The following is an 18,180-nucleotide window of genomic DNA, read 5'->3' as shown; positions in this document are numbered from 1 at the left end:
GATCCACAGTCTGGTCCGCTGGACCCACTCCTTCCCTCGGAGCCATGTACCTTAAGGCCACTTCCTAGCTAGCATTCTTTGCCAGGCCCCAGACGCTTCCTCTAGCCCATCTCCCCACCCCTCCCGTCATTCACACATCCACCTGAGTCTGCCGCCCACTTGCTTGGAGTTCTCTTGGGTGACTCCCAATTACCCATCCTGTCCGTACCCCACACTCCCTGGTCTGCTTTTTATTCATTGCAGCGGTCTCCCCTGAGGCCTGCTCCCTGCAACATGGTCAAGGCTTACAGGGTGAGCCTCCTGCATCTGCCCAACGGTCTTTAGACACCTCTAACATCATCCAGGACTTCTTGTCTTGTCCCGGAGGCCTGAAGTGGTCCCTTGAACAGAGCCAAGCTGCCCCAGCTGGCTGCTGGTTGGTGGACTTCAGCATTTGATACATTTTTTTTTTTTTTAAAGTGCAGACGGCTCCAAAGCTTGGAAATTGAATTAAGAGGTTGGAAAGAGGAGAAAGATCTTGAAATTCCAGTCAGTCAAGACTAGCGATCATCTGCTCCAACTCCTGAATTTTTCCAGTGGACAAACTGAGTCTCAGTACGATGCTCAACTGATGATATTTGTGAAATCAGTGGCAAAACAGAACTAGGACCCTGTTTCAATTAACCATAAGCTTCCACTTACCTGCCTGGGTCCCTGGGTGAAGGCAGGGGATTGTGGAGATTCAGGCCACATGCTTCTTTCATCTTTCAAGAACCTGGTGACACTTGTTGATATTGGTTTTTACAAATATGAAGCACTCCAGGTCGGCTGTCTGAGCCATGGCCATCCAAATCTATAAAGGATATTACTCCTGTCCCCATATCCCAGATGAGGCCACTAGGACTGAGAGTGGGTGACATGATTAAGGAAAATTCTCCAGCAAATAGTCAAAGCAGATCTTGGGCCCAGGCTGTGTCCCTTGGCAGGGTATCAAACTTCCTCACTTTCCTTCAAAAAGTGTTACCCTCTTCAGGAAAACCGTTCCGAGACTTGGGGGTGGAAACAGGGTAAAAGACAGGACCACAGCTCAGGATTTTCATTTCTCATACTGAGAGACACATGCAAAGCAATCTTTCAGATCCAATGTTCCATTTTAGTACAAATATTTTAGAGTGTCCCTTTCTATATGAAAATAAAATTTATGGACAATATAACACACCTTACCAAATGAGTTTTTAAAAACTAATTTAATGCCCTAACTGTAAGGACCAAGAAATAAAAGTTTAAAGTAGTTTAAAATAAAATAATGTGTAATTTAGTGTTTCAACACTTGTGACCAATAACACTCGCAGACATAATAAGGTCGTCAAAACTTGCACCTGTTTATTGAATCATTGCACAAGTGACAGCTAAAATGCCAGGGGTACAGGTATGTGTTGCTTTTATATCTCAAATACACAGGTTGTGTTGTCAGTAAGGTTGGTCCAGAAACGCTGAGCCGTTCTTGGTAGGAGGACAAAGCAAAGCATGGCCTGCTCTCAATCTGCTTGGTGACTGCATTCCTGTAGGAGTCAGAGTATATGAACACTTTACAAATACTTTGTGTTTATATAAAATGGATTTAAGGTCTAAGCTCAGATAATTACAGATGGATCTTCCTACTCTAAGAATGTTTGGCAGGACATGTAAAAATTATGCAAAATGGAGGATAGTTCTTCATGCGGAACTTTTCGAAGATCACCAAGCGTCTCTGGCTCATGGTCACAGCCCCTGCCACCCAAACAACTGCGTGAAAATCCAAAATCGTCCTACTTGTGGGTGGTGATGCTACCCTGGTTGAAAAACACTGATTGGACCTTTTCTCCTAAAGGCCGTGCATAGAGGAGGGAAGGCTTGGGCCAGCCTGGTACTTAGAGGTTTGTGTTTCTTTCAGTTTTGTTTTTGGTGAACATGATTTAATACTAACCTTGGATGGTTACTTGGTCTTCAGACTTAAAATGGATGAAGCGAACATGAATCACAGGTCCTGCACTCTAAAGACCATTCACGTAGGGAATGCAAAAATGAGCAAGACCTGAGCTCTGCCTACGCCATGGGCTTCACCTTTAAAAAACATTAACAGTCACAATGGAATATTACTCAGTCCTAAAGAAGAATAAAATTATGGCATTTGCTGGTAAATGGATGGAGTTGGAGAAAATCATGCTAAGTGAAATAGGCCAAGTCCAAAAAACCCAAGACCGAATGTTTTCTCTGATAAGTGGATGATGATACATAACGAAGGGGGGTGGTGGGGGTGGGGAAGAGAAAGAATGGAGTAACTTTGGATGGTGTAGAGGAAAATGGGGCAGAAGGGGTGGGGGAAGGAAAGATAGACTGAGGCAGACAGTATTAGCCTATGTACATGTATGATTACATGAATGGTGTGGATCTACATTGTATACAGCCATAGAAATGAAAAGTTGTACCTCATTTTGTGTGCAATGAATCAAAACGGAGTCTGTAAAAAAAAAAAAAACATGAACAGCAATAAGACATATGGAAGTCATAATCTAAGACTGGAGGAGGAGTTGGGAAATGGTGAGGATGTTCAGGGAACTCAATTGTTCTATGTGACTGGATCATGATTTGGAGAGTGGAGAGGGGACATGTGCTTGGAGAGACTGTACAAACTGCAGAGGGCCTGGGAAGTAGCTATGGGAAGGAAGGTGGGGAGCTAGTAACTTCCATATTAGTTCTATTCCTGTGCCCTTAGGCTAGCCGCCAAGTGTTTACTGTTGCTACTTGGTATCTGCCTCCCCGACTAAGCTCTGGGAGAGCAGTGGGATGTATTTCTCTAGCGGGCGGTACAGGGTAGGCTCTGAATGATTCTGTAAATGACTGAATTCTTTTGAACATATCAATATGTGCCTAGTTCTCAGCATAGGGCTTCTCACCCTGCAGGCTCAGGTGTGGAGGAGTGGAAGGTTTTTGAAGATGAGGCGCACTCTACTCTTTGGTCCAGTGCTCTGTAGCTGGGTGAGCCATGGCACTCTGAGGCACTTTTGAAGCCAGAAGAGGGATCTGGGAGTCTGGAAACCCTGGGTTCTGCCTCCACCTCCAAGGGTGCCAAGAGGCCTTGGGTGAGCTGGCCTCCTGGGGGGCCCCTTCACTGCAATACCGGGTGAGCCACTGCCCTCTCCTGCCCCCAAGGTTATAGCCCCTCCTTCAGGCCACCTGTTTAGAGTCAGAGGTCGCAGTCTGAGCAGCACTGCCCCCTGGTGGCAGTTTCAGACGGCAGGAAAGCCAGTACCACCTTCCAGGTCCAAACTCCTTCTGTGGCCAGGGAGGCTTCTAGGGAGGTTTCCAGCTTCTCTCCCTGTGGGTTTGGCTAAGGTGGGCCCCAGACATGGACGGGAGGGGACTTGGTCTATTCCTCTTGGGGGTTCCCAGGAGTGTGGCTAATCCTCTGCCACTTCCACACCCCTGTTAGCAAGAAGAGGATGCCGCTGGGAAGTACCTCTGGAGGCGCTTTACTCCTGCAGAATGGCGTGCTACCAAACCTGGCAAGCAAGCACGCTTGGGTGGGCAGTCTGTCTGTTTTTAGCCCTAATAGGGCACTGCACCTTGCTCTGTTAGGAGGACCTCAGGGTTACTATCTACTCCGATCAGCTAATTTTAAAATTGGGGAGGGCAAAGGGAAGGACTGTAGTTAAAATGGCTCCGATTGGATCTTACCTCCCAATTAAGGCTAAATACTATATTCTGAAAATGGACCTCCATATTTTCTATTTTTCACAGCCCACAAGAGTCCCTGGGACCATGTGACTTCGTGGGTCATTCATGGATCAGGTCTGGGACATCGAGGCTCAAACACCCTCCTCCCTCCTCCCCTTCCTCCTCCTCACACCAGCAGCAGCAAAGGACTCCAAGCACTTGGGTTCTATGAGGCACATCTACTTTAAGTCCTCATGCTAACTCTGTGAGGCTGGGTTTCCTTTCCCATTTTATTGGTGGGAAAATTTAGGCTCAGTGGGAAGAAGAGATTGGCCCAGGGAATCAGGTTTTACTCTGCATGATGCCACTCTTCTGTCCTGAAACTGTCCATGGCTCCCTACTGCCCACAGGGCAATGTCCACAACCTTGACCTGCAGGAGCCTTGACCTCTGACCTCCGAGTGCATTTGTATTCTATCTGCTCTGTTGTATCCCCTCAGCTGCCACTGGGAGCCCTACACCCTGCATGAGAGACACGTGGAGGCCTCCAGCTGCCCCAGCTGCCTCATGACCCTCCGCCAGCGATGCTGGTCTCTGCTGCCTGCAAGGACAGCTGTAACGATGGCTAACTCATGCTGAGGCCTTGGTTTCCGAGGCCCCTTTACATCAACTATCTCACTGAAACCTGACTGCAACCTGTGCCAGAGTATTTTTTATTATCTCCCCTATAGAGGTGAGAAAAATGAGGCCAAGAAAGTAAAAGGGACAACTTGGGGACAAGCCCATGGCCAGGCTCCGGGGCTCCTGACGGCCAGCCCAAGACCTTAACAGAGCCTGGAGGACCTTAGGGCAGGGAGGAAGAAGGAGGAGCTACCTTCCTGAACGGGGCAGCCTGGCCAGTCCTGGACGTGATCTGTGTTTTCAGGTCTCCCTGGAGGAGGCAGCTGCTGGCTGGAAGGAGCTGTCTCTAGTGGCCTACTCTCTGGGGCCGACGTCCCTGGTCCAACCTGTCCTGTGAATCTGACGCTAGGTCTCCTTGCTCCTGCTGAGACTCCAGTCCATCCTGTCTCTCTGCTTCCACTTTCTCTCTTCTGGGCTTTTCTGTCTCTCCCACCAGGTCCCTTCCATCTGTACCCTTCTCCACCCACCCCTCTCAGTGCTGTCCCTGCTCTTTGTCTTTCTTCCCTGTTCTTACTCCCTCTCCTCCACCTTGCCGTGTCTTTTCCTTCCTCTTTCCCCTCTCTTCCTGCCTTCCTCTTCTCCCGCCTGTCTGTCACCATCCTGCTCGGCCTGCTTCCATCCTCCCTGAGTCCCAGTGGAGAGGACGTGAATGAAAATCAGGAAGCGGCATCTGGGAAACCCTCGAACCCCCAGCCTTTCCTTGCTGGGAACTTGAATCTTCAGGTTAGAAATAAATGTTATCCCTCTTTTTTTCTAATTGAAATGGAGAAAGAAATGAAAAATAAGAAAAAAAGAAAAAAGAAACCCACAGGAACTGTTTGGTAAGCCCAGAACCAACCAACATAAAAAGGGATTTTATGAAAATTTTCTGAAAATAATTTTATTTTACGATGCCATTAGTGGTGGCCAACTCCACTTGCCTGGCTCCCTGGCCGGGTGAGCAGCAGTTGGAGCTGCAGCCTGTGCCCCGCCCAGCCCTGCCCAGGCTGATTTCTGTCCTGCCGTGGCAGCCTTGGGAGGTGGAGAGTTGGTTCCCTGACTCAGAGATCCCTGGGGCTCCTACCTCCCTTCGCTCGTGGGACCCAGGCTGGTAGGTCTGAGCATATTATTTCCATCTACCCACAGACCAGATATGACGAGGGCATTCCTACTGCAAAGTACCTGGCCAAGGTTGTCCTCGACACCCAACTCCTCAGCTGGGCCCCAGCACTCTGTGACACTGAGCTTGCTGCCTCAGCCTCCCCTTACCCACGTGGATGTGAACCTCAGCCCCTTCTATGGTCCCCTGTTTCAATTCTTCACCAGCAATGGAGACCTGCTGAAGGTTGACTGGTGCTTGGGGTTGGAACTCTGGTGGCAGATGTGGAAAGGGCTGTTTTGTACTCACGGAGGTCCCTCAGTTTCTCTCCATCCTCCCAGCTCCTCACCTCTTGCTTTGGTTTGTGTTGTGTCCTTCAAAACCCACATGTTAAAGACTCTGTTCCCAGCATGGTGCTACTGGGAGGTGGTAGAAACTTTCAGAGGTGGCTGGTGGGAGATGTTCAGGTCCCTGGCAGTGTGCCACCAAAGGGGTTGTGGGCCAGGCCTTGCTTCCCAGCCATGAGGTGAGCGGTTCTGGTCTGCCACACACTTCTGCCACGATGTGCTGTCCTGCCACAGGCCCAAAGCAGTGGAAAGGACCCAAGGCACAGGACTAAGGCAATCAGCCGTGGACTAAAACCTCCCAAACTCTGAGCCAAAATAAAACTTTTCTCTTTACAATTGACTTATCCCAGGTATTTGGAAAAATAAAACAAAGTAGATAGCTGGCCTCTCTCTTTCTTCTGTCTATTGATTCCACCTTTCTCCTGATCTCCTTTTCAGGAATGAAATAAAATTCCTCCCACAAGTCAGAGTATCTTCCCTCTACCTTCTTGGAGATGGAACAAGCTCATTTTCCTTCTGACCTCAAGCCCTGATGAAGGCAGTCCCCCAAATCTAGTGATCTCTTATCAATCCAGGAGGTGCCAGCTCAGAGCCAGAGGGCCTGGGGCAGGACTTCTGGGCAGAGGTGCAATTGCTCCAGTGTAATAGGTACAGACACTGAGTTGGCCCTTCTTGCCACCTGCTGCCATGTGGAAAGCCATGTATTAGGGGCTTGGAGGAGTCCCTTGTTCCTTCAGTCCTCCATTCCATCACCCAGATAGGGTCCAAGACCCCATTGCTGGGCCATGGCTTCTTCTCCAGGTAGTACTTGAACTGAGGATTCTGATTCCCATGGAAGGCTGGGAGGTGGTTCCAACTTCCATGGGGGGAGCAGCTGGTGCGAAGGGGCAGTGCATAGGATTCTGATCAAATCAGCAATCCCCACCATGGATGCCACCCCTGAAGATGTTAGAGGGACATGGGGAGCAGGGAAGGGCTTCTTTTCTGGAGCTCCAACCAATAGTTGGGTGGGGCCTGGGCATGGTTTACTATGTTGGGCCTCAACTGGGTCCTGACTCACCCATTGGTCTGTGAAATGTGGGTGCTGATGCCTTCCTTGTCCACCCCATAGCCACACACACAGTGGCACGAATTAGCTGGATAAAAGGGAAAAGAATCTGCTCAGACCTTGATAACATGGGTTCCTGTCCTGGCTCCAGCATTTAGAAGCTGTGTGATCATAGTTAAGTTACTTAAACTTTCTGTATGGAGTTATTTCATCTATAAAATGTAGATAAGGAATAGCAGTTTTGAGATTTTAATTGTTCTACAATTAAATGCTTAGAACTTTGTCTGATACATAGTAAGTATTCAACAAATGTTAGAATCCAGTTATCAGTACCCTTGTCTAGAAATGGGGCCACCACATGCAGTCCCTGTTGCTTTTGGTGGGAGCCAGCAGAACTTAGTAACCATGTCCCATGAGTCGCCTCTGGTGAAGTCATTTGGGGTATTGGAAACAGGGAGACTTATTCCACTTCAAACTTTTTAGCGACCTGCCCCACCCCACTAGGGTTCTAGGGACTCCCTGGTAGAATTTATAGCTAGGTCACCTTGTGTAGACCCAAGCCGGTTGACCCTCCATGGTATGCTGTGCTGCGATGTGATATGAAGGACTTGGTGTATCTTATCTGAAAACTTCCCTCCTCTTCTTTCTTTCCTTCTTCATCAACTCCATCATCCTTCTATGAGTACCAACTGTGTACAGTATGTATATGGCAGATATAAACCAGTGTGTTTGGGGCTGACAATACTGACCTGCTCAGCCATGGTCCTGGCCCAGGGATCCAGGAGAAAGGGCAAGCAGAAGCGGAGAATCTCAAACAATCTGCAAGGACAGGGTGCTGTGGGGACACTGGAGGAGCGTCACGCTCAACACGGGGAGTAGGGGAGGCTACATGGAGTGGGTACCACTGGAACTGAGTATGTGGGACCTGCAGGGCGCAGTATATGCCAAGGCAGGTGGGGCGGGGGAGGCAGGATGAACATAGAGAGAACTGGAAGTCATTCTGGGAGAGGAACTGATGAGAGGTGATTTTCATGTTGGAGCCACGGTCAGGGGCCAGATTCCAGAGGGCTTTGTGTGACCTTTATCAACAACACCAGGGAGACATCAAAGAATTTCCAAGGCAGGAAGAAACAAGGCTATTTTTGTGACTTGTAGAGCTCACTTTGGCTGCAGGGGAGAGAGTGCAGAGGAGGGGACAGAGGTGTAGGTGGCAATGGCCCTGATGAAGGCCTGGGCCAGGGTGGAGCCATGGGATGGGAACAGTCACGGGTCTTGGTGAGTGAGGGAGAAGGGTCTGGCTCCACAGCGACTGGCAGGTTCTGTCTGTGCTTAACACACCCAAGCGGCTCCTGTCCCACCTGGGGCCCCTCCCTTTGGCCAACAGCATTATCTGTGCCTCCTTGACATGAGCCTCTCAGTTCACAGAGCCCTGCTCAGACCACCTCTCAGCTCCTGCTGGAGCCTGTGGAGGAAAGTGAATCCATTCGAGTCTTCCACACCATGCCTCAGGCCCTTCAGTCAAGCAATCGCCTAAAGTGCCTGACAGGAGGAGGGAGGAAGCCTTCAGCACACAGAAACTCCAAGCCGTTGAGTTCATAATGTCTTTTATTAATATATTATGCTACAAAAATATTTTTGGCAAAATAACATTAATAGCATCTTTCTTTGTTTTCTATTATACTCTTAAAGAACTCTCCATGACAATTCACAGCGGTGAGGGAAGAGGTGGTCAAACAACATTGTAAGTATCTTCCAAACACATGGAGGGCTGAAGCCCTCCTGGGCACGGCGAGGCAAACTGGGGGCCATCTGCACTCTCTGTGGGCTCAGGAAGGGGCAGGGGCTCTGGCTTCCCTTCTTTGGGGCTGCAGCCTCCTTTGGCCAAGAGTTGGCTCCTGCTAATCCCAGCCACTGGGGACCCAAGGGGTCTAAGGGCTGTTTGTCTCCGGCAGCTCATGGGAGTCACCTTAGACGTGGATCCTGTTCAAAACCCACTTTCCCTACAGCAGGACTTGGGGTGGAAGGGGTCTGCAAGGCATTCTACTCTGGCACCTTTCCTGTCCACCACATGTGCTGTCCCCACGTGGGAGTCATGGTTCCTGGGAGGCAAGCTCTGAGCCTGAAGGGGCTGAACCTCACTTTCATGTATCCCTCATCCCAGTCCCAGGAAGCAAGATCTCCATGTGACAGATGAGGAAATGGAGGCTCAGGGAGGGGCAGGGACTTGCCCAAGGTCACCAGCAAAGCAAAGGGGTACCCAGAGACCTCTGGGTAGGAAAAACCCAGCTTGCTTTTGATGAAAGGATGTGGAGAGCTGATAGTCCCTTGGAAAAGGCCAGGTAGGGCCCCATAAGTTCTTGTGAACCTTCTCTTCCCTTCCAGGGTTGGGGGTGGGGAGAGAAGAAGCTCTGGGCTGGGGCTGGGGGCCTGGATTCCAGTCCAGCCCTCCCCCACCTTCCAGAGGTTCCCATGCCCAGGGCAGCAGGCAACCTTGCCAGTTCGTGGGGGCCTGGCTGGGCTGTGGAAGAATGGGGTGAGGGGAGGCTGGACTGAGTCCTGAACCCTGCTGGTTTAGACAGCCAGCCAGAGTGATATTTTTGGCTGCAGAGATGAATTTTTGTAAAACTAACACTGTTCAAAGAACCTGAGCCTTACTGAGCCAGGAGGCACCCTCCATGTCACCTACACCAGTCCTGCGCCAAGACTTTGACTCGCCTACCACATTTCCTCTCTGTGGAGACTGGACACCTCCTCTGACAGGAACTGGCCTCTCAGGGCACCATCCTCCACCAGCTTGGACTTGGTGGCGGTTCTCCCACTGGCAGAGCTAAGTCTGTCTTTCTCCTTCTTTCCTAACTTCATTCCTCTCTCTCTCTGCTTCCTTCCCTTCCTCTTTCCCTCTCTCTGCATCTACTGAGCATCACCTTTGTGCCAGAGGAGGATACAAAGACAAATTCACGTGACCCCTGCTTACTAGTTTCTTGCGGTCTCACAGAGGAGCCAATTCGCAGTGAGAGTCACAATACTTGGAGGTGGGTATTGTGACAGATGCTGTGACAACACAAAGCAACCAGAGGGGGCTTCCTGGAGGAGGTGCTCTCTGCATTGATCCTCACAGGATGAGCTGTTGGGGGAAGAGAAGGAGTTTCCAGGTCTAGGGAGGAGAACATGTGAAACATTCTGTTTATTCTAGAAATGACAAATGCAATTTCATCTGGATAGGCACAGAGTGGGACAGATAGCATGGAGGGCCTAGAACAACAGGTGGAGGACTCTGGCTCTTACCTCATAGTCACTTCAGAAACTATCACCAGTCCTGATTCTGTTCTCTGCCACCAAGGATACTCCCAAAGATTTAATTCCTGGGTGGAACTCCCATCCTTCATCATGCTTTAAGTAAACTTGTCTTTTGGTAAAAGGACTTTTACATCCACTTTGGGATCTGTTGTGACAGTGGCACTGGACTGGAGCCTAGGCAGACACGACAAGGGGCCTGAGGTCCCAGGTTTGCCCATGTCAAGATGAGGCCAGGTGGTAGAAGAGCATTCCGTGTGAGGGAAATGTGCTCTGGGTCTTTCATTGTAAAGGGAAGTGTGCTCCCAGGCAGCAAAGCTTCCACTCTTAATAGACTCCAGATCTTTAGCCCTCGGGGTTGGAGGGTCCTTGGGCTGCTCTTAAAACTCCCTGGCAGTCTGATTCTTACGTATCCACTGCAGATGATGGGGTTCTCCCTGCCTTCCCCTGGCTCTTGGTGCTTCAGACCAGCCACCAGAGAAAGACCAGAAGAAATGGCCCTGTGACCTGCCCCAGAGAGCTCCCTGGCCATTCTGTCAGCTTTCCTAATAGGGGACCTGAGGCCACCACAAGCATGCTGCCTACCCTGAGGTCTGCTGGGTCTCAGGCCTTCCATCTTTCCCACCTTCTTCAAGGGCCAACATGGAAGTCCCAAGAAATACACAAAAAGATCTCAAAGGAACAGGGCATTTTATGAGGCTAGGGGCATAGAACGTTCCGGAGGTCTGAGTGTCTGCTTATGGAACAGTGGCTCTCTGGCACAGGATGAGGGAATTCAAGTGCCCCAGCCATGCAGATTCTTGTTTATGAGCCTCAGGTCTCAGGTGACATAGTCATCAGGTTCAGTTGCTGAAGTCAGATGCTGGCTAGCTGGTGGCCCTGGGGCTCAGCGAACTTTGACTCCAGATGTCTGACCCACTTTGGCTCTGGCTGTCCCCTGGCACGTGTCTACCTAATCTGTTGACCCATCCACCTTTCTTTAAACACATGACTGGTTGAGGAAGAGTTTGAAATTCCCCAATGGTCCAGTGGAGGGATCTGGGAAGATGAGGGCTGAATGGGCCTGAAGTCAGGGGCCAGCACAGCATAAGCTGGACAGGGCTGCCCTTCCCATCTTGACAGTGAGTTCCTGTAGGCCAGGAAGGGAGGTTACATTCAGCTCCAAGTGCAGCAAGCCTGGCCCTGCGTGTGCTCTGTAATTACATGCTGCGTTAATTCACCTTTTTGGCCCTATTCCTGGCACAGATCTGGGCACAGTCAGGTGCCTGGACTGTTTCCTCAAATGCTTCATCTTTAATTAACCCCAAGCTCAATCTCCATACATCTCATGCCATACTCTGCCCCAAACAGAGGGGAATCTGGCCTGTGTGTTTCTAATTCCTTTACACTTATCTCATCCCAATAGCGCTCTGCACGATCCGTTTGATGTCCAATTCTGAGCCTGCTTTATAAGTCAGCTAAGCCCTTTCCTGCTCAGAAATAGGAAGTCACATTTTTTGCCAAGCATAAACTGACTCCAGTCCTGGCTGAGGTCAAGTTCAGTTTAGAGTGTGGTACCCATGGGGCTGGGATGGATCCCCTGAAGCAGAGATCCTAGCTCCTGCCAGGTCTCAGGCTCAAACTCATTTATTGGGACCAAGCTAGGAAGAATTCAGTTGCCTGCCAGGATGCCAGTGGAACCTCTGGTCATCCAACAAGCAGTCCCAAATTTTGCTGCCTCAGAATGAAGATAGATGTCAAACTAGGCCTGATAGCACTGGGGCCAATCAGACACCTTCAAGTCTGCCAGGGAAACCTATGTATAGAGAAGTCCGGGAAGCACTGGGCTGGAGTCAGTAGGCCTGCCCAGTTGTGCTGCCTTGGGAAAGTGTCTCCCTTCTCTGGGTCTTACTATTACTCTTATTATGATCTATCAGGTGAGAGTTGTCCTCCACCCCCAGGATCTAGGGCTCTGATTAGTGAGCCTCCAGCCCAGCTGAGGGGTCAGGGCTGAGTCAGCCCACCTGGGTCTTCTGTCTCCTGAGCCACTATCTTGGGAGAGAGAAGAATTAGCTAAGTCTCTTTTAGTCTCAGCTGCCCACCTGTCCCCACTGGCTGCTCTGCCTTCTAGGGTCCCTCCTGGTTATACCACACTCCCAGTCTCTGATTTGGCAGGAAAGTCTCTCCTTGGCTCCAAGATTTGATAAGTTGGGGCATAGGACACATAGCACATGCTGTTGCCAGAGCTCTTAGGTCATAGGGACCAATAGGAATAACTGGTCAAAAATGGTCACTTGGCCGGCATGGGAAGCTTGAAGCTTGTGCAGGTCCCAGTGTGGGTGAGATCTGCCTCCTTTGGAATTTCTCTGGGCAGAGAGAACATGGACCACAAGGTGGAGATCACTTTTGTGTCACACTGATCTAGAGTTGGGTGACCTTGCACAAGTTCCTTCACCTCTTTGGGGGGCTCAGTTTCCTCATCTGTTAAACGGAGGTCATTATATCTTGACATTGGCATGAGGATCTGTGATGAAGTGAGTGTGCCAAGTGCCCATCATGCTGTCGGATTTGGACAAATGGCAGCTCTCATTACCATTGTCATCGTAACAGGTGACTTCTGGAGCCCTGTCCCTGAAATCGCCTTCTAGACCCATTTCTGTCTTTTAGCCCCGTTCACTTCACTTAGCCGTGTCTTCAACAGCCCTTCTTTAACCCAAACTGGACCCATGACACCAGACGGAGGCCTGGAGACTGGTGTTTTGCTCTCCCATTTGCATCGTGACCTTGGGCAGCCCCAACTCGCTCTCTTTGGATCTCCTTGTAACATCTGCTCCATGGCACTGGGGACTCCTCTCTCCCACCCCTGCACTTTGGTTGAAATACTCACCGAGAGGTCTGGAGGGCCAGTTCACAGACGCTCAGGGGTTTTAAAATAGCAGCATTCTTTCTTTTTCTCAATGTGTCTTCCAGGGCCCGGGATGCATCCAGGGGAGGGAAGGATGGCCAGCGTTCACACTCCGGCTCCCAAATCCAGCTTCACAAAAGCTAAGTCTGTTTGCTTGCCCCACCCTCAGAGCTCCCGCAGTGGGAGAAGCCAAGCTAGAGCCAGGAGGCTTTGACCATCCAGGAGCAAGCCAGTTGAAAGCCACGGTCCACATGAGGTCACAGATGTCTCCACAACTGGGGATCCATGCCCACCCCCGGGTTGATATTGGGGCTAATTCAGGAGTTATAACATAGGCCACATAAAAATAGTTTTATCGGTAGAATAAATACATTTTTCTCTTTTAATATGGACACATATTTTACAAAAGAGCCCCATAGCACTATGGGAAATTAAGACCTTCTACAAAAAAGAAGATGTAACTCTGGTAAAATAAAGCTCTAGTGTTCTAACGGGTCCCGACTGGACTGCCCCAGAGTGGTGGGGTGGGGTCGCAGACCCTCGTGCTGTTTCTCTGGCTTCTGCACGGGGTGGCGGAAGTCAGGAGGGCCCAAGGTTGAGCAGCAGGAAGTGGGCAACAAAGGTGGCGGCGAGGGTGGGGAGGAGGCCCAGGGTGGGCGCTGAGCTGCTGGTGGGCCCTGCTGGGTCCTGTTGTTGGGGCTGGTCCGAGAGCTGGAAGGGGGTCTTGGCAGTCCCAGAGCTGGGGGTGGGCTGGAGGGGCAGCAGGGGTGGCGAGGCGGTGGTGCTGGAAGGGAGGAAACAGACGGCAGAGCGGCCATCAGAGCCCCACCCTGGCGCTCTGGCTGGGCTCTATCAGATGCGTTTTCTCATGAGAGGGGGAAGGTGACAGGGGCTTGGACAGGGCAGATGAGCAGCCCAGGTGAGCTCTGGAGGTCACACTCACCCTCCTGCCAGGTTTCAGGCTGGGCCACGCCCACCTATCACCCATCACAGGACTGGGTCCCAGGCAGAAAGAGTTACAGTGTTAGGGAGGAGATGGCTCTGGGGTGCCTGGAGGACTCAGCCACCATACCAGGCCACAGGCACCCCTGCCCCCTGCTGCTGAAAGAGACAGAAAACAAAGTATGCTGTCATTGTGCTCATCATCCGGCCTCCATGTATCGAGCATCCCTTAGTCTGGCACTTTAAAAACAATGTTTCTGGTTCTCACAACAAACCTTCAAAATGGGTCTCATCACTCCCTTTCAGCCGAGGAGGAAACTGGGGCTCAGAGAGGCTACCTGATGGCCAGGTCACAAGGGAGAGCGGGGCAGCTGTCTCTGCACAGCACAGGGAGTGTTAGTGAAAGGTGCCGTCCTTCCTGAACTTATGAAAACAGAGTCCACTTCCAGAAGTAACCAGTATGATTCTTGCCTGAAGAAAGCCTATGTGACAGAGGGGGAGGGAAAGAGGGACAGATAGGAGAGGAGACAGGCTGGAGGGACTTGGCAGGCTGAGTCTAGCCCCTGGGGCCTTGGGAAGCTGGAGGGGAGGGCGGGGCCAGGGAAGAGACAGATGGGAAATGCATGAAAGACAGAGGGCAAGGCAGGGATGGGAGGAGAGGGGGCAATGACAGAGGCATGACAAAGAGAGGCCACAGGGGAGAAGTCTGATAGGTCTGTGGAGAAGAGGAGCAGCCGTGCTGGGATGAAGAAAGGGCCCCAAGCAATGAGCAAGCCTACTTGTGGGGAATCGAATGAAGATGAAGACAAAGGAGCCTATGAACCCCACGCTCAGAGGGGAAGGCAAGGCAGGGCCTGTGGTGGGAACACAGAGGGGCTCCGATCCAACGCAGGGCCAGGGAGGCCTTGAGGAAGTGGGGATACCGCAGCCAGGAAGGTTTGCCCATGGGAAGGCGCTCCTAGTAGCCGAGGCAGGTACTCACAGGGCCCTGCTGTGCAAAGCACTGGCCATTCTTAACCTTTAATACTCAGGATGACACGAGGAGGCAGGAGCGTCATCCCATGTACTTAGGTGGTTACTAGCAGGGGGCCAGCGAGGAGGCTTGTCCCTCACTGGGCAGACCGTGGGACAGGTTGGTGGAGGTGAGGCAGGGCGGTTTCCACAGGCTCTGCAGCATGGGTAACCTCTTCCATGGGGCCACGGCTTCTTCCTGATGTCTGCCTCCATCCCCGACAGGCTGCTGACTCCCCAGGTCATCTGGGGGTACCCCTGGTCTACATTTTTGGGAGGCTGGGCCTTGAAGTACTAACCGCTGGCCATAATCACCATGGGAAGCCCTGGAATCATTCCCAGCAGAGCCTGGTCCATACCCCATCCTGTCTGAAAACCTCTCACACAGCTAGACTCAGCCTCTATCTGGGTGGGTCCACAGGGACCCTAGGAGTCACCAAGCACTCCCCTGCCTCCATGTAGGTTCAGCTTGGGAGTGGACATCCAAATGGCTTCTGGGCACCATGTCCGGGTCTTCCAGATCTCAGGACAGGAAGGGGTCCTCACCCACCCTGCCTCTCCCTCTCCAGACTGCCCTGATGATGCATCTTGTTCAAGGTTCCTTTCCAACCTGGAATCTACAGATGTGATGTATCATAACCGTTGGCTTTGGAAAGTCCCAGAGGAGCTATCACGAGAGCAGGGAGCAAACTCTTGTCCCAGAGGACACAAGCACAGTGTTCCTGGAAAGTGTGCATGTGCGATTGGGGTGGGCCAGTGGCTTCTAATGCTCCTTTTAACTCACAGAATCCAGTGTGCTTTGCCTCCTGTGGGTTCTGGCTTTCACACGGCCAGAGATCTGGCCCCATCCGGCTGACGGCACCTTTCACAGTTCCCCTACACACCCCCTCTTCAGTCACACTCTGTCTTACTGTCACTGTCCCATTCACCTTCAAAGGCCTGCCTCTTCCCTGGAGGACTTCTTTGATCTGCCCTCAATGCCATCTGGCAGTTAAGACTCCCACAAAACCTTGCACATCTCTCATTGACCTCGACACGTGGTAGATATGTATTATTTGAGGATTGAATGGGTTTTGATGTGTCTTAGAATAATGCCTGGGAGTCAGGACGCATGAGATGATGGGGGCTAATTTAATGCAGCATTAAATTATTTGTGCCTGTATCTCTACCACCTCACACTATGTGCTGGCACAGTGTGCTCGGTGCTACACCCGCGTCATGTTCTTTTTATTCCCACTTCCAAGATGAGGAAACTGAGCTTGAAGGAGATGAACCTTCTTGCAAGAGACAGGATGTGCAGGGGTCTTCTGTCCCCTCCAGCCCAAGCTGCCAAGGTGCTGTCCCTGCCTGAGCTGTGAGCAAGCACACGATGCACAGGCAGGGTGAAGTGCTATCTTCTTGTTGAGACCTCGCACAGCCCTGGATGGAGGCTGCCAGGGTTGACTGAGGCCCTATGAGGCCTCAGCTCCTGCAGGGGATTAGTGCCTGTGCCTGGCAGGGCTATTACCTCAGCCCCTAACCTCCCTTTCTTTTCTAATGAAAAGAAAAACTAAAATAAAAAAACACACACAACACAAAGAGTCCATAAAAATTCCTTCCTAGCAGCTGCCCCTTGGTTCCAGCCTGAGCAGCGGGGCGGCTCCGAGGGCTGGCTTCGGGTAGCAGGCTGGTGTGCCCTGTGAGGCAGTTGCAGCCGGGGCCCAGGCCGGCCCCACGACGGAAGGCAAAACCAAGTAGGAGTTATGAGAACTAGTCTCACAAGGCGCCCAAAGGCATTTTCTTTCACACTTTGAGAACCAAAGATGAAAACTCCCCCTTGGAGCCTGAGTGGGGTTTTTATTGCTTGGAAGGAGTCCCAGGGAAATGAGGTGGGACTCGGGAGGGGGACGAACCCCTCCAAATGCCCCTACCTCACCTCCCCGGCCCACTGTGCTCGCAAAACTCAGTCTCCCAGTCCAGACCCCACCCCGCTCCCTTCCTCATGCTGGGGAAAACTGTCTCATGGCAAAGCAGCCATGAGGCCAAACCAAACACTCCTAGTGTTCCCAGGCACCACAGATGCCTGGCACCAAGGGCAAGTCTGCTCTGAGTGGACAGGGCCCCTGGATGGGAAAGTATCCCTCTGCCTGGGTGGAAAGCAGAAGTCCTGAACTGGCCTCAGCTACAATCCTGGCTCACTGTGTGACTTGGGGCAAGCGCTGCCCTCCAGGCTCAGTTTTCCTGTCTATACAATGAAGAAGCAGAAACCCAGGGTCTTTAAGATGTTTTCCAGTGATCAAACCCAGAAGTTATGACCTTAGGCAAAAGCCCAAGGTGGGAATCACAGGAAAGCAAAGTCAGTGCCTGAGACAGTGTCAGCTGAGTCCCCTCCAAAGGGCCCCCTGGAGCAGAGGTGCACTTCAGCACCAGAGGTCTCTGAGAGCCACCTGGGGTTAGGTGCTGAGCAGCTCTTGCCTTGACTTCCTTGCCAATACAAGGAGCTGGTGCCTTGAGAACTTCAAGACGATGCAGGAAAACCAGCTTGGGGACATGCAGGCCTGGGGTGATGGGGGCCCTGCCACCTGGAGGAGAAGACCCCATTGTGATTCTCATCTGGGCTTCTGCCTCTCAGCCCAAGCAGGCAGACAGGCAAAAACCCAATGTGCCCAGTGCGCCTGCAACTGTACTTCCTGGCATCTGGGCCCTGCCAGCCTCACACCTTTTCTGCACAGCCTCTTATGCAGGAAACCTTCGCTCTTCCCTTAGCCTTGTGGACTATGGGCAGACTGGTGTATTTTCACCAGCTTCATAGCAGACCAGAGCTGGAAGTGCCTGTCCATCCCGGAGTTGAAAAACCGGGGCTCAGAGAAATGAAGTTTACCCAGGAGCTGAGACTCAAGAGCTCTTTCAGTGATACCATACTGGGGAGCCATCTGTCCCTGTCCCCCAGCAGCACTAACCACAAACCTGGGCAACCAGTCTGTGCCTAAAATGTCCCTGAGAGACTGGGGAGAGTTCACAGCACTCTCCCAATTGCTCATTTAATTAAGGCTTTTAGTCTAACACACACTTAGAGCATTTCAGGCAACTGGGGAGATAGAGTGGGGTATCCCAGACCAGAGACTCTGTAATTCAAAGGATCAAGGTCAGAGGCAGCTGGCACGGTGTTACTGCTGGTTGCCGCTGGTCTGCCCTCAGCTTTGTGCTTATGAGCGGTTGTGATCTCACCTGATCTCTAAGCC

The 18,180-nt window shown here is 51.5% G+C and overlaps 1 protein-coding gene across 2 annotated transcripts in view; it reads right to left on the bottom strand.

The window, feature by feature from the left end:
• Positions 1 to 8,427: 8,427 nt before the first annotated feature.
• Trabd2b (TraB domain containing 2B) overlaps positions 8,428 to 18,180 on the bottom strand; it is a 228,117-nt gene continuing 218,364 nt past the window's right edge. For both annotated transcript variants that reach the window (XM_047526277.1, XM_047526267.1), the window contains one exon: positions 8,428 to 13,790. In XM_047526277.1, the coding sequence (XP_047382233.1) occupies positions 13,586 to 13,790 (205 nt within the window). In that variant the 3' untranslated portion in view covers positions 8,428 to 13,585. The remainder of the gene's footprint in view (positions 13,791 to 18,180) is intronic.

The sequence above is a fragment of the Sciurus carolinensis genome, chromosome 1 (genome assembly GCF_902686445.1).
Source record: "Sciurus carolinensis chromosome 1, mSciCar1.2, whole genome shotgun sequence".
NCBI lineage: Eukaryota > Metazoa > Chordata > Mammalia > Rodentia > Sciuridae > Sciurus > Sciurus carolinensis.
Note: the sequence above shows the minus strand (reverse complement) of the source record. Positions and strands in the feature narration are given on the sequence as shown.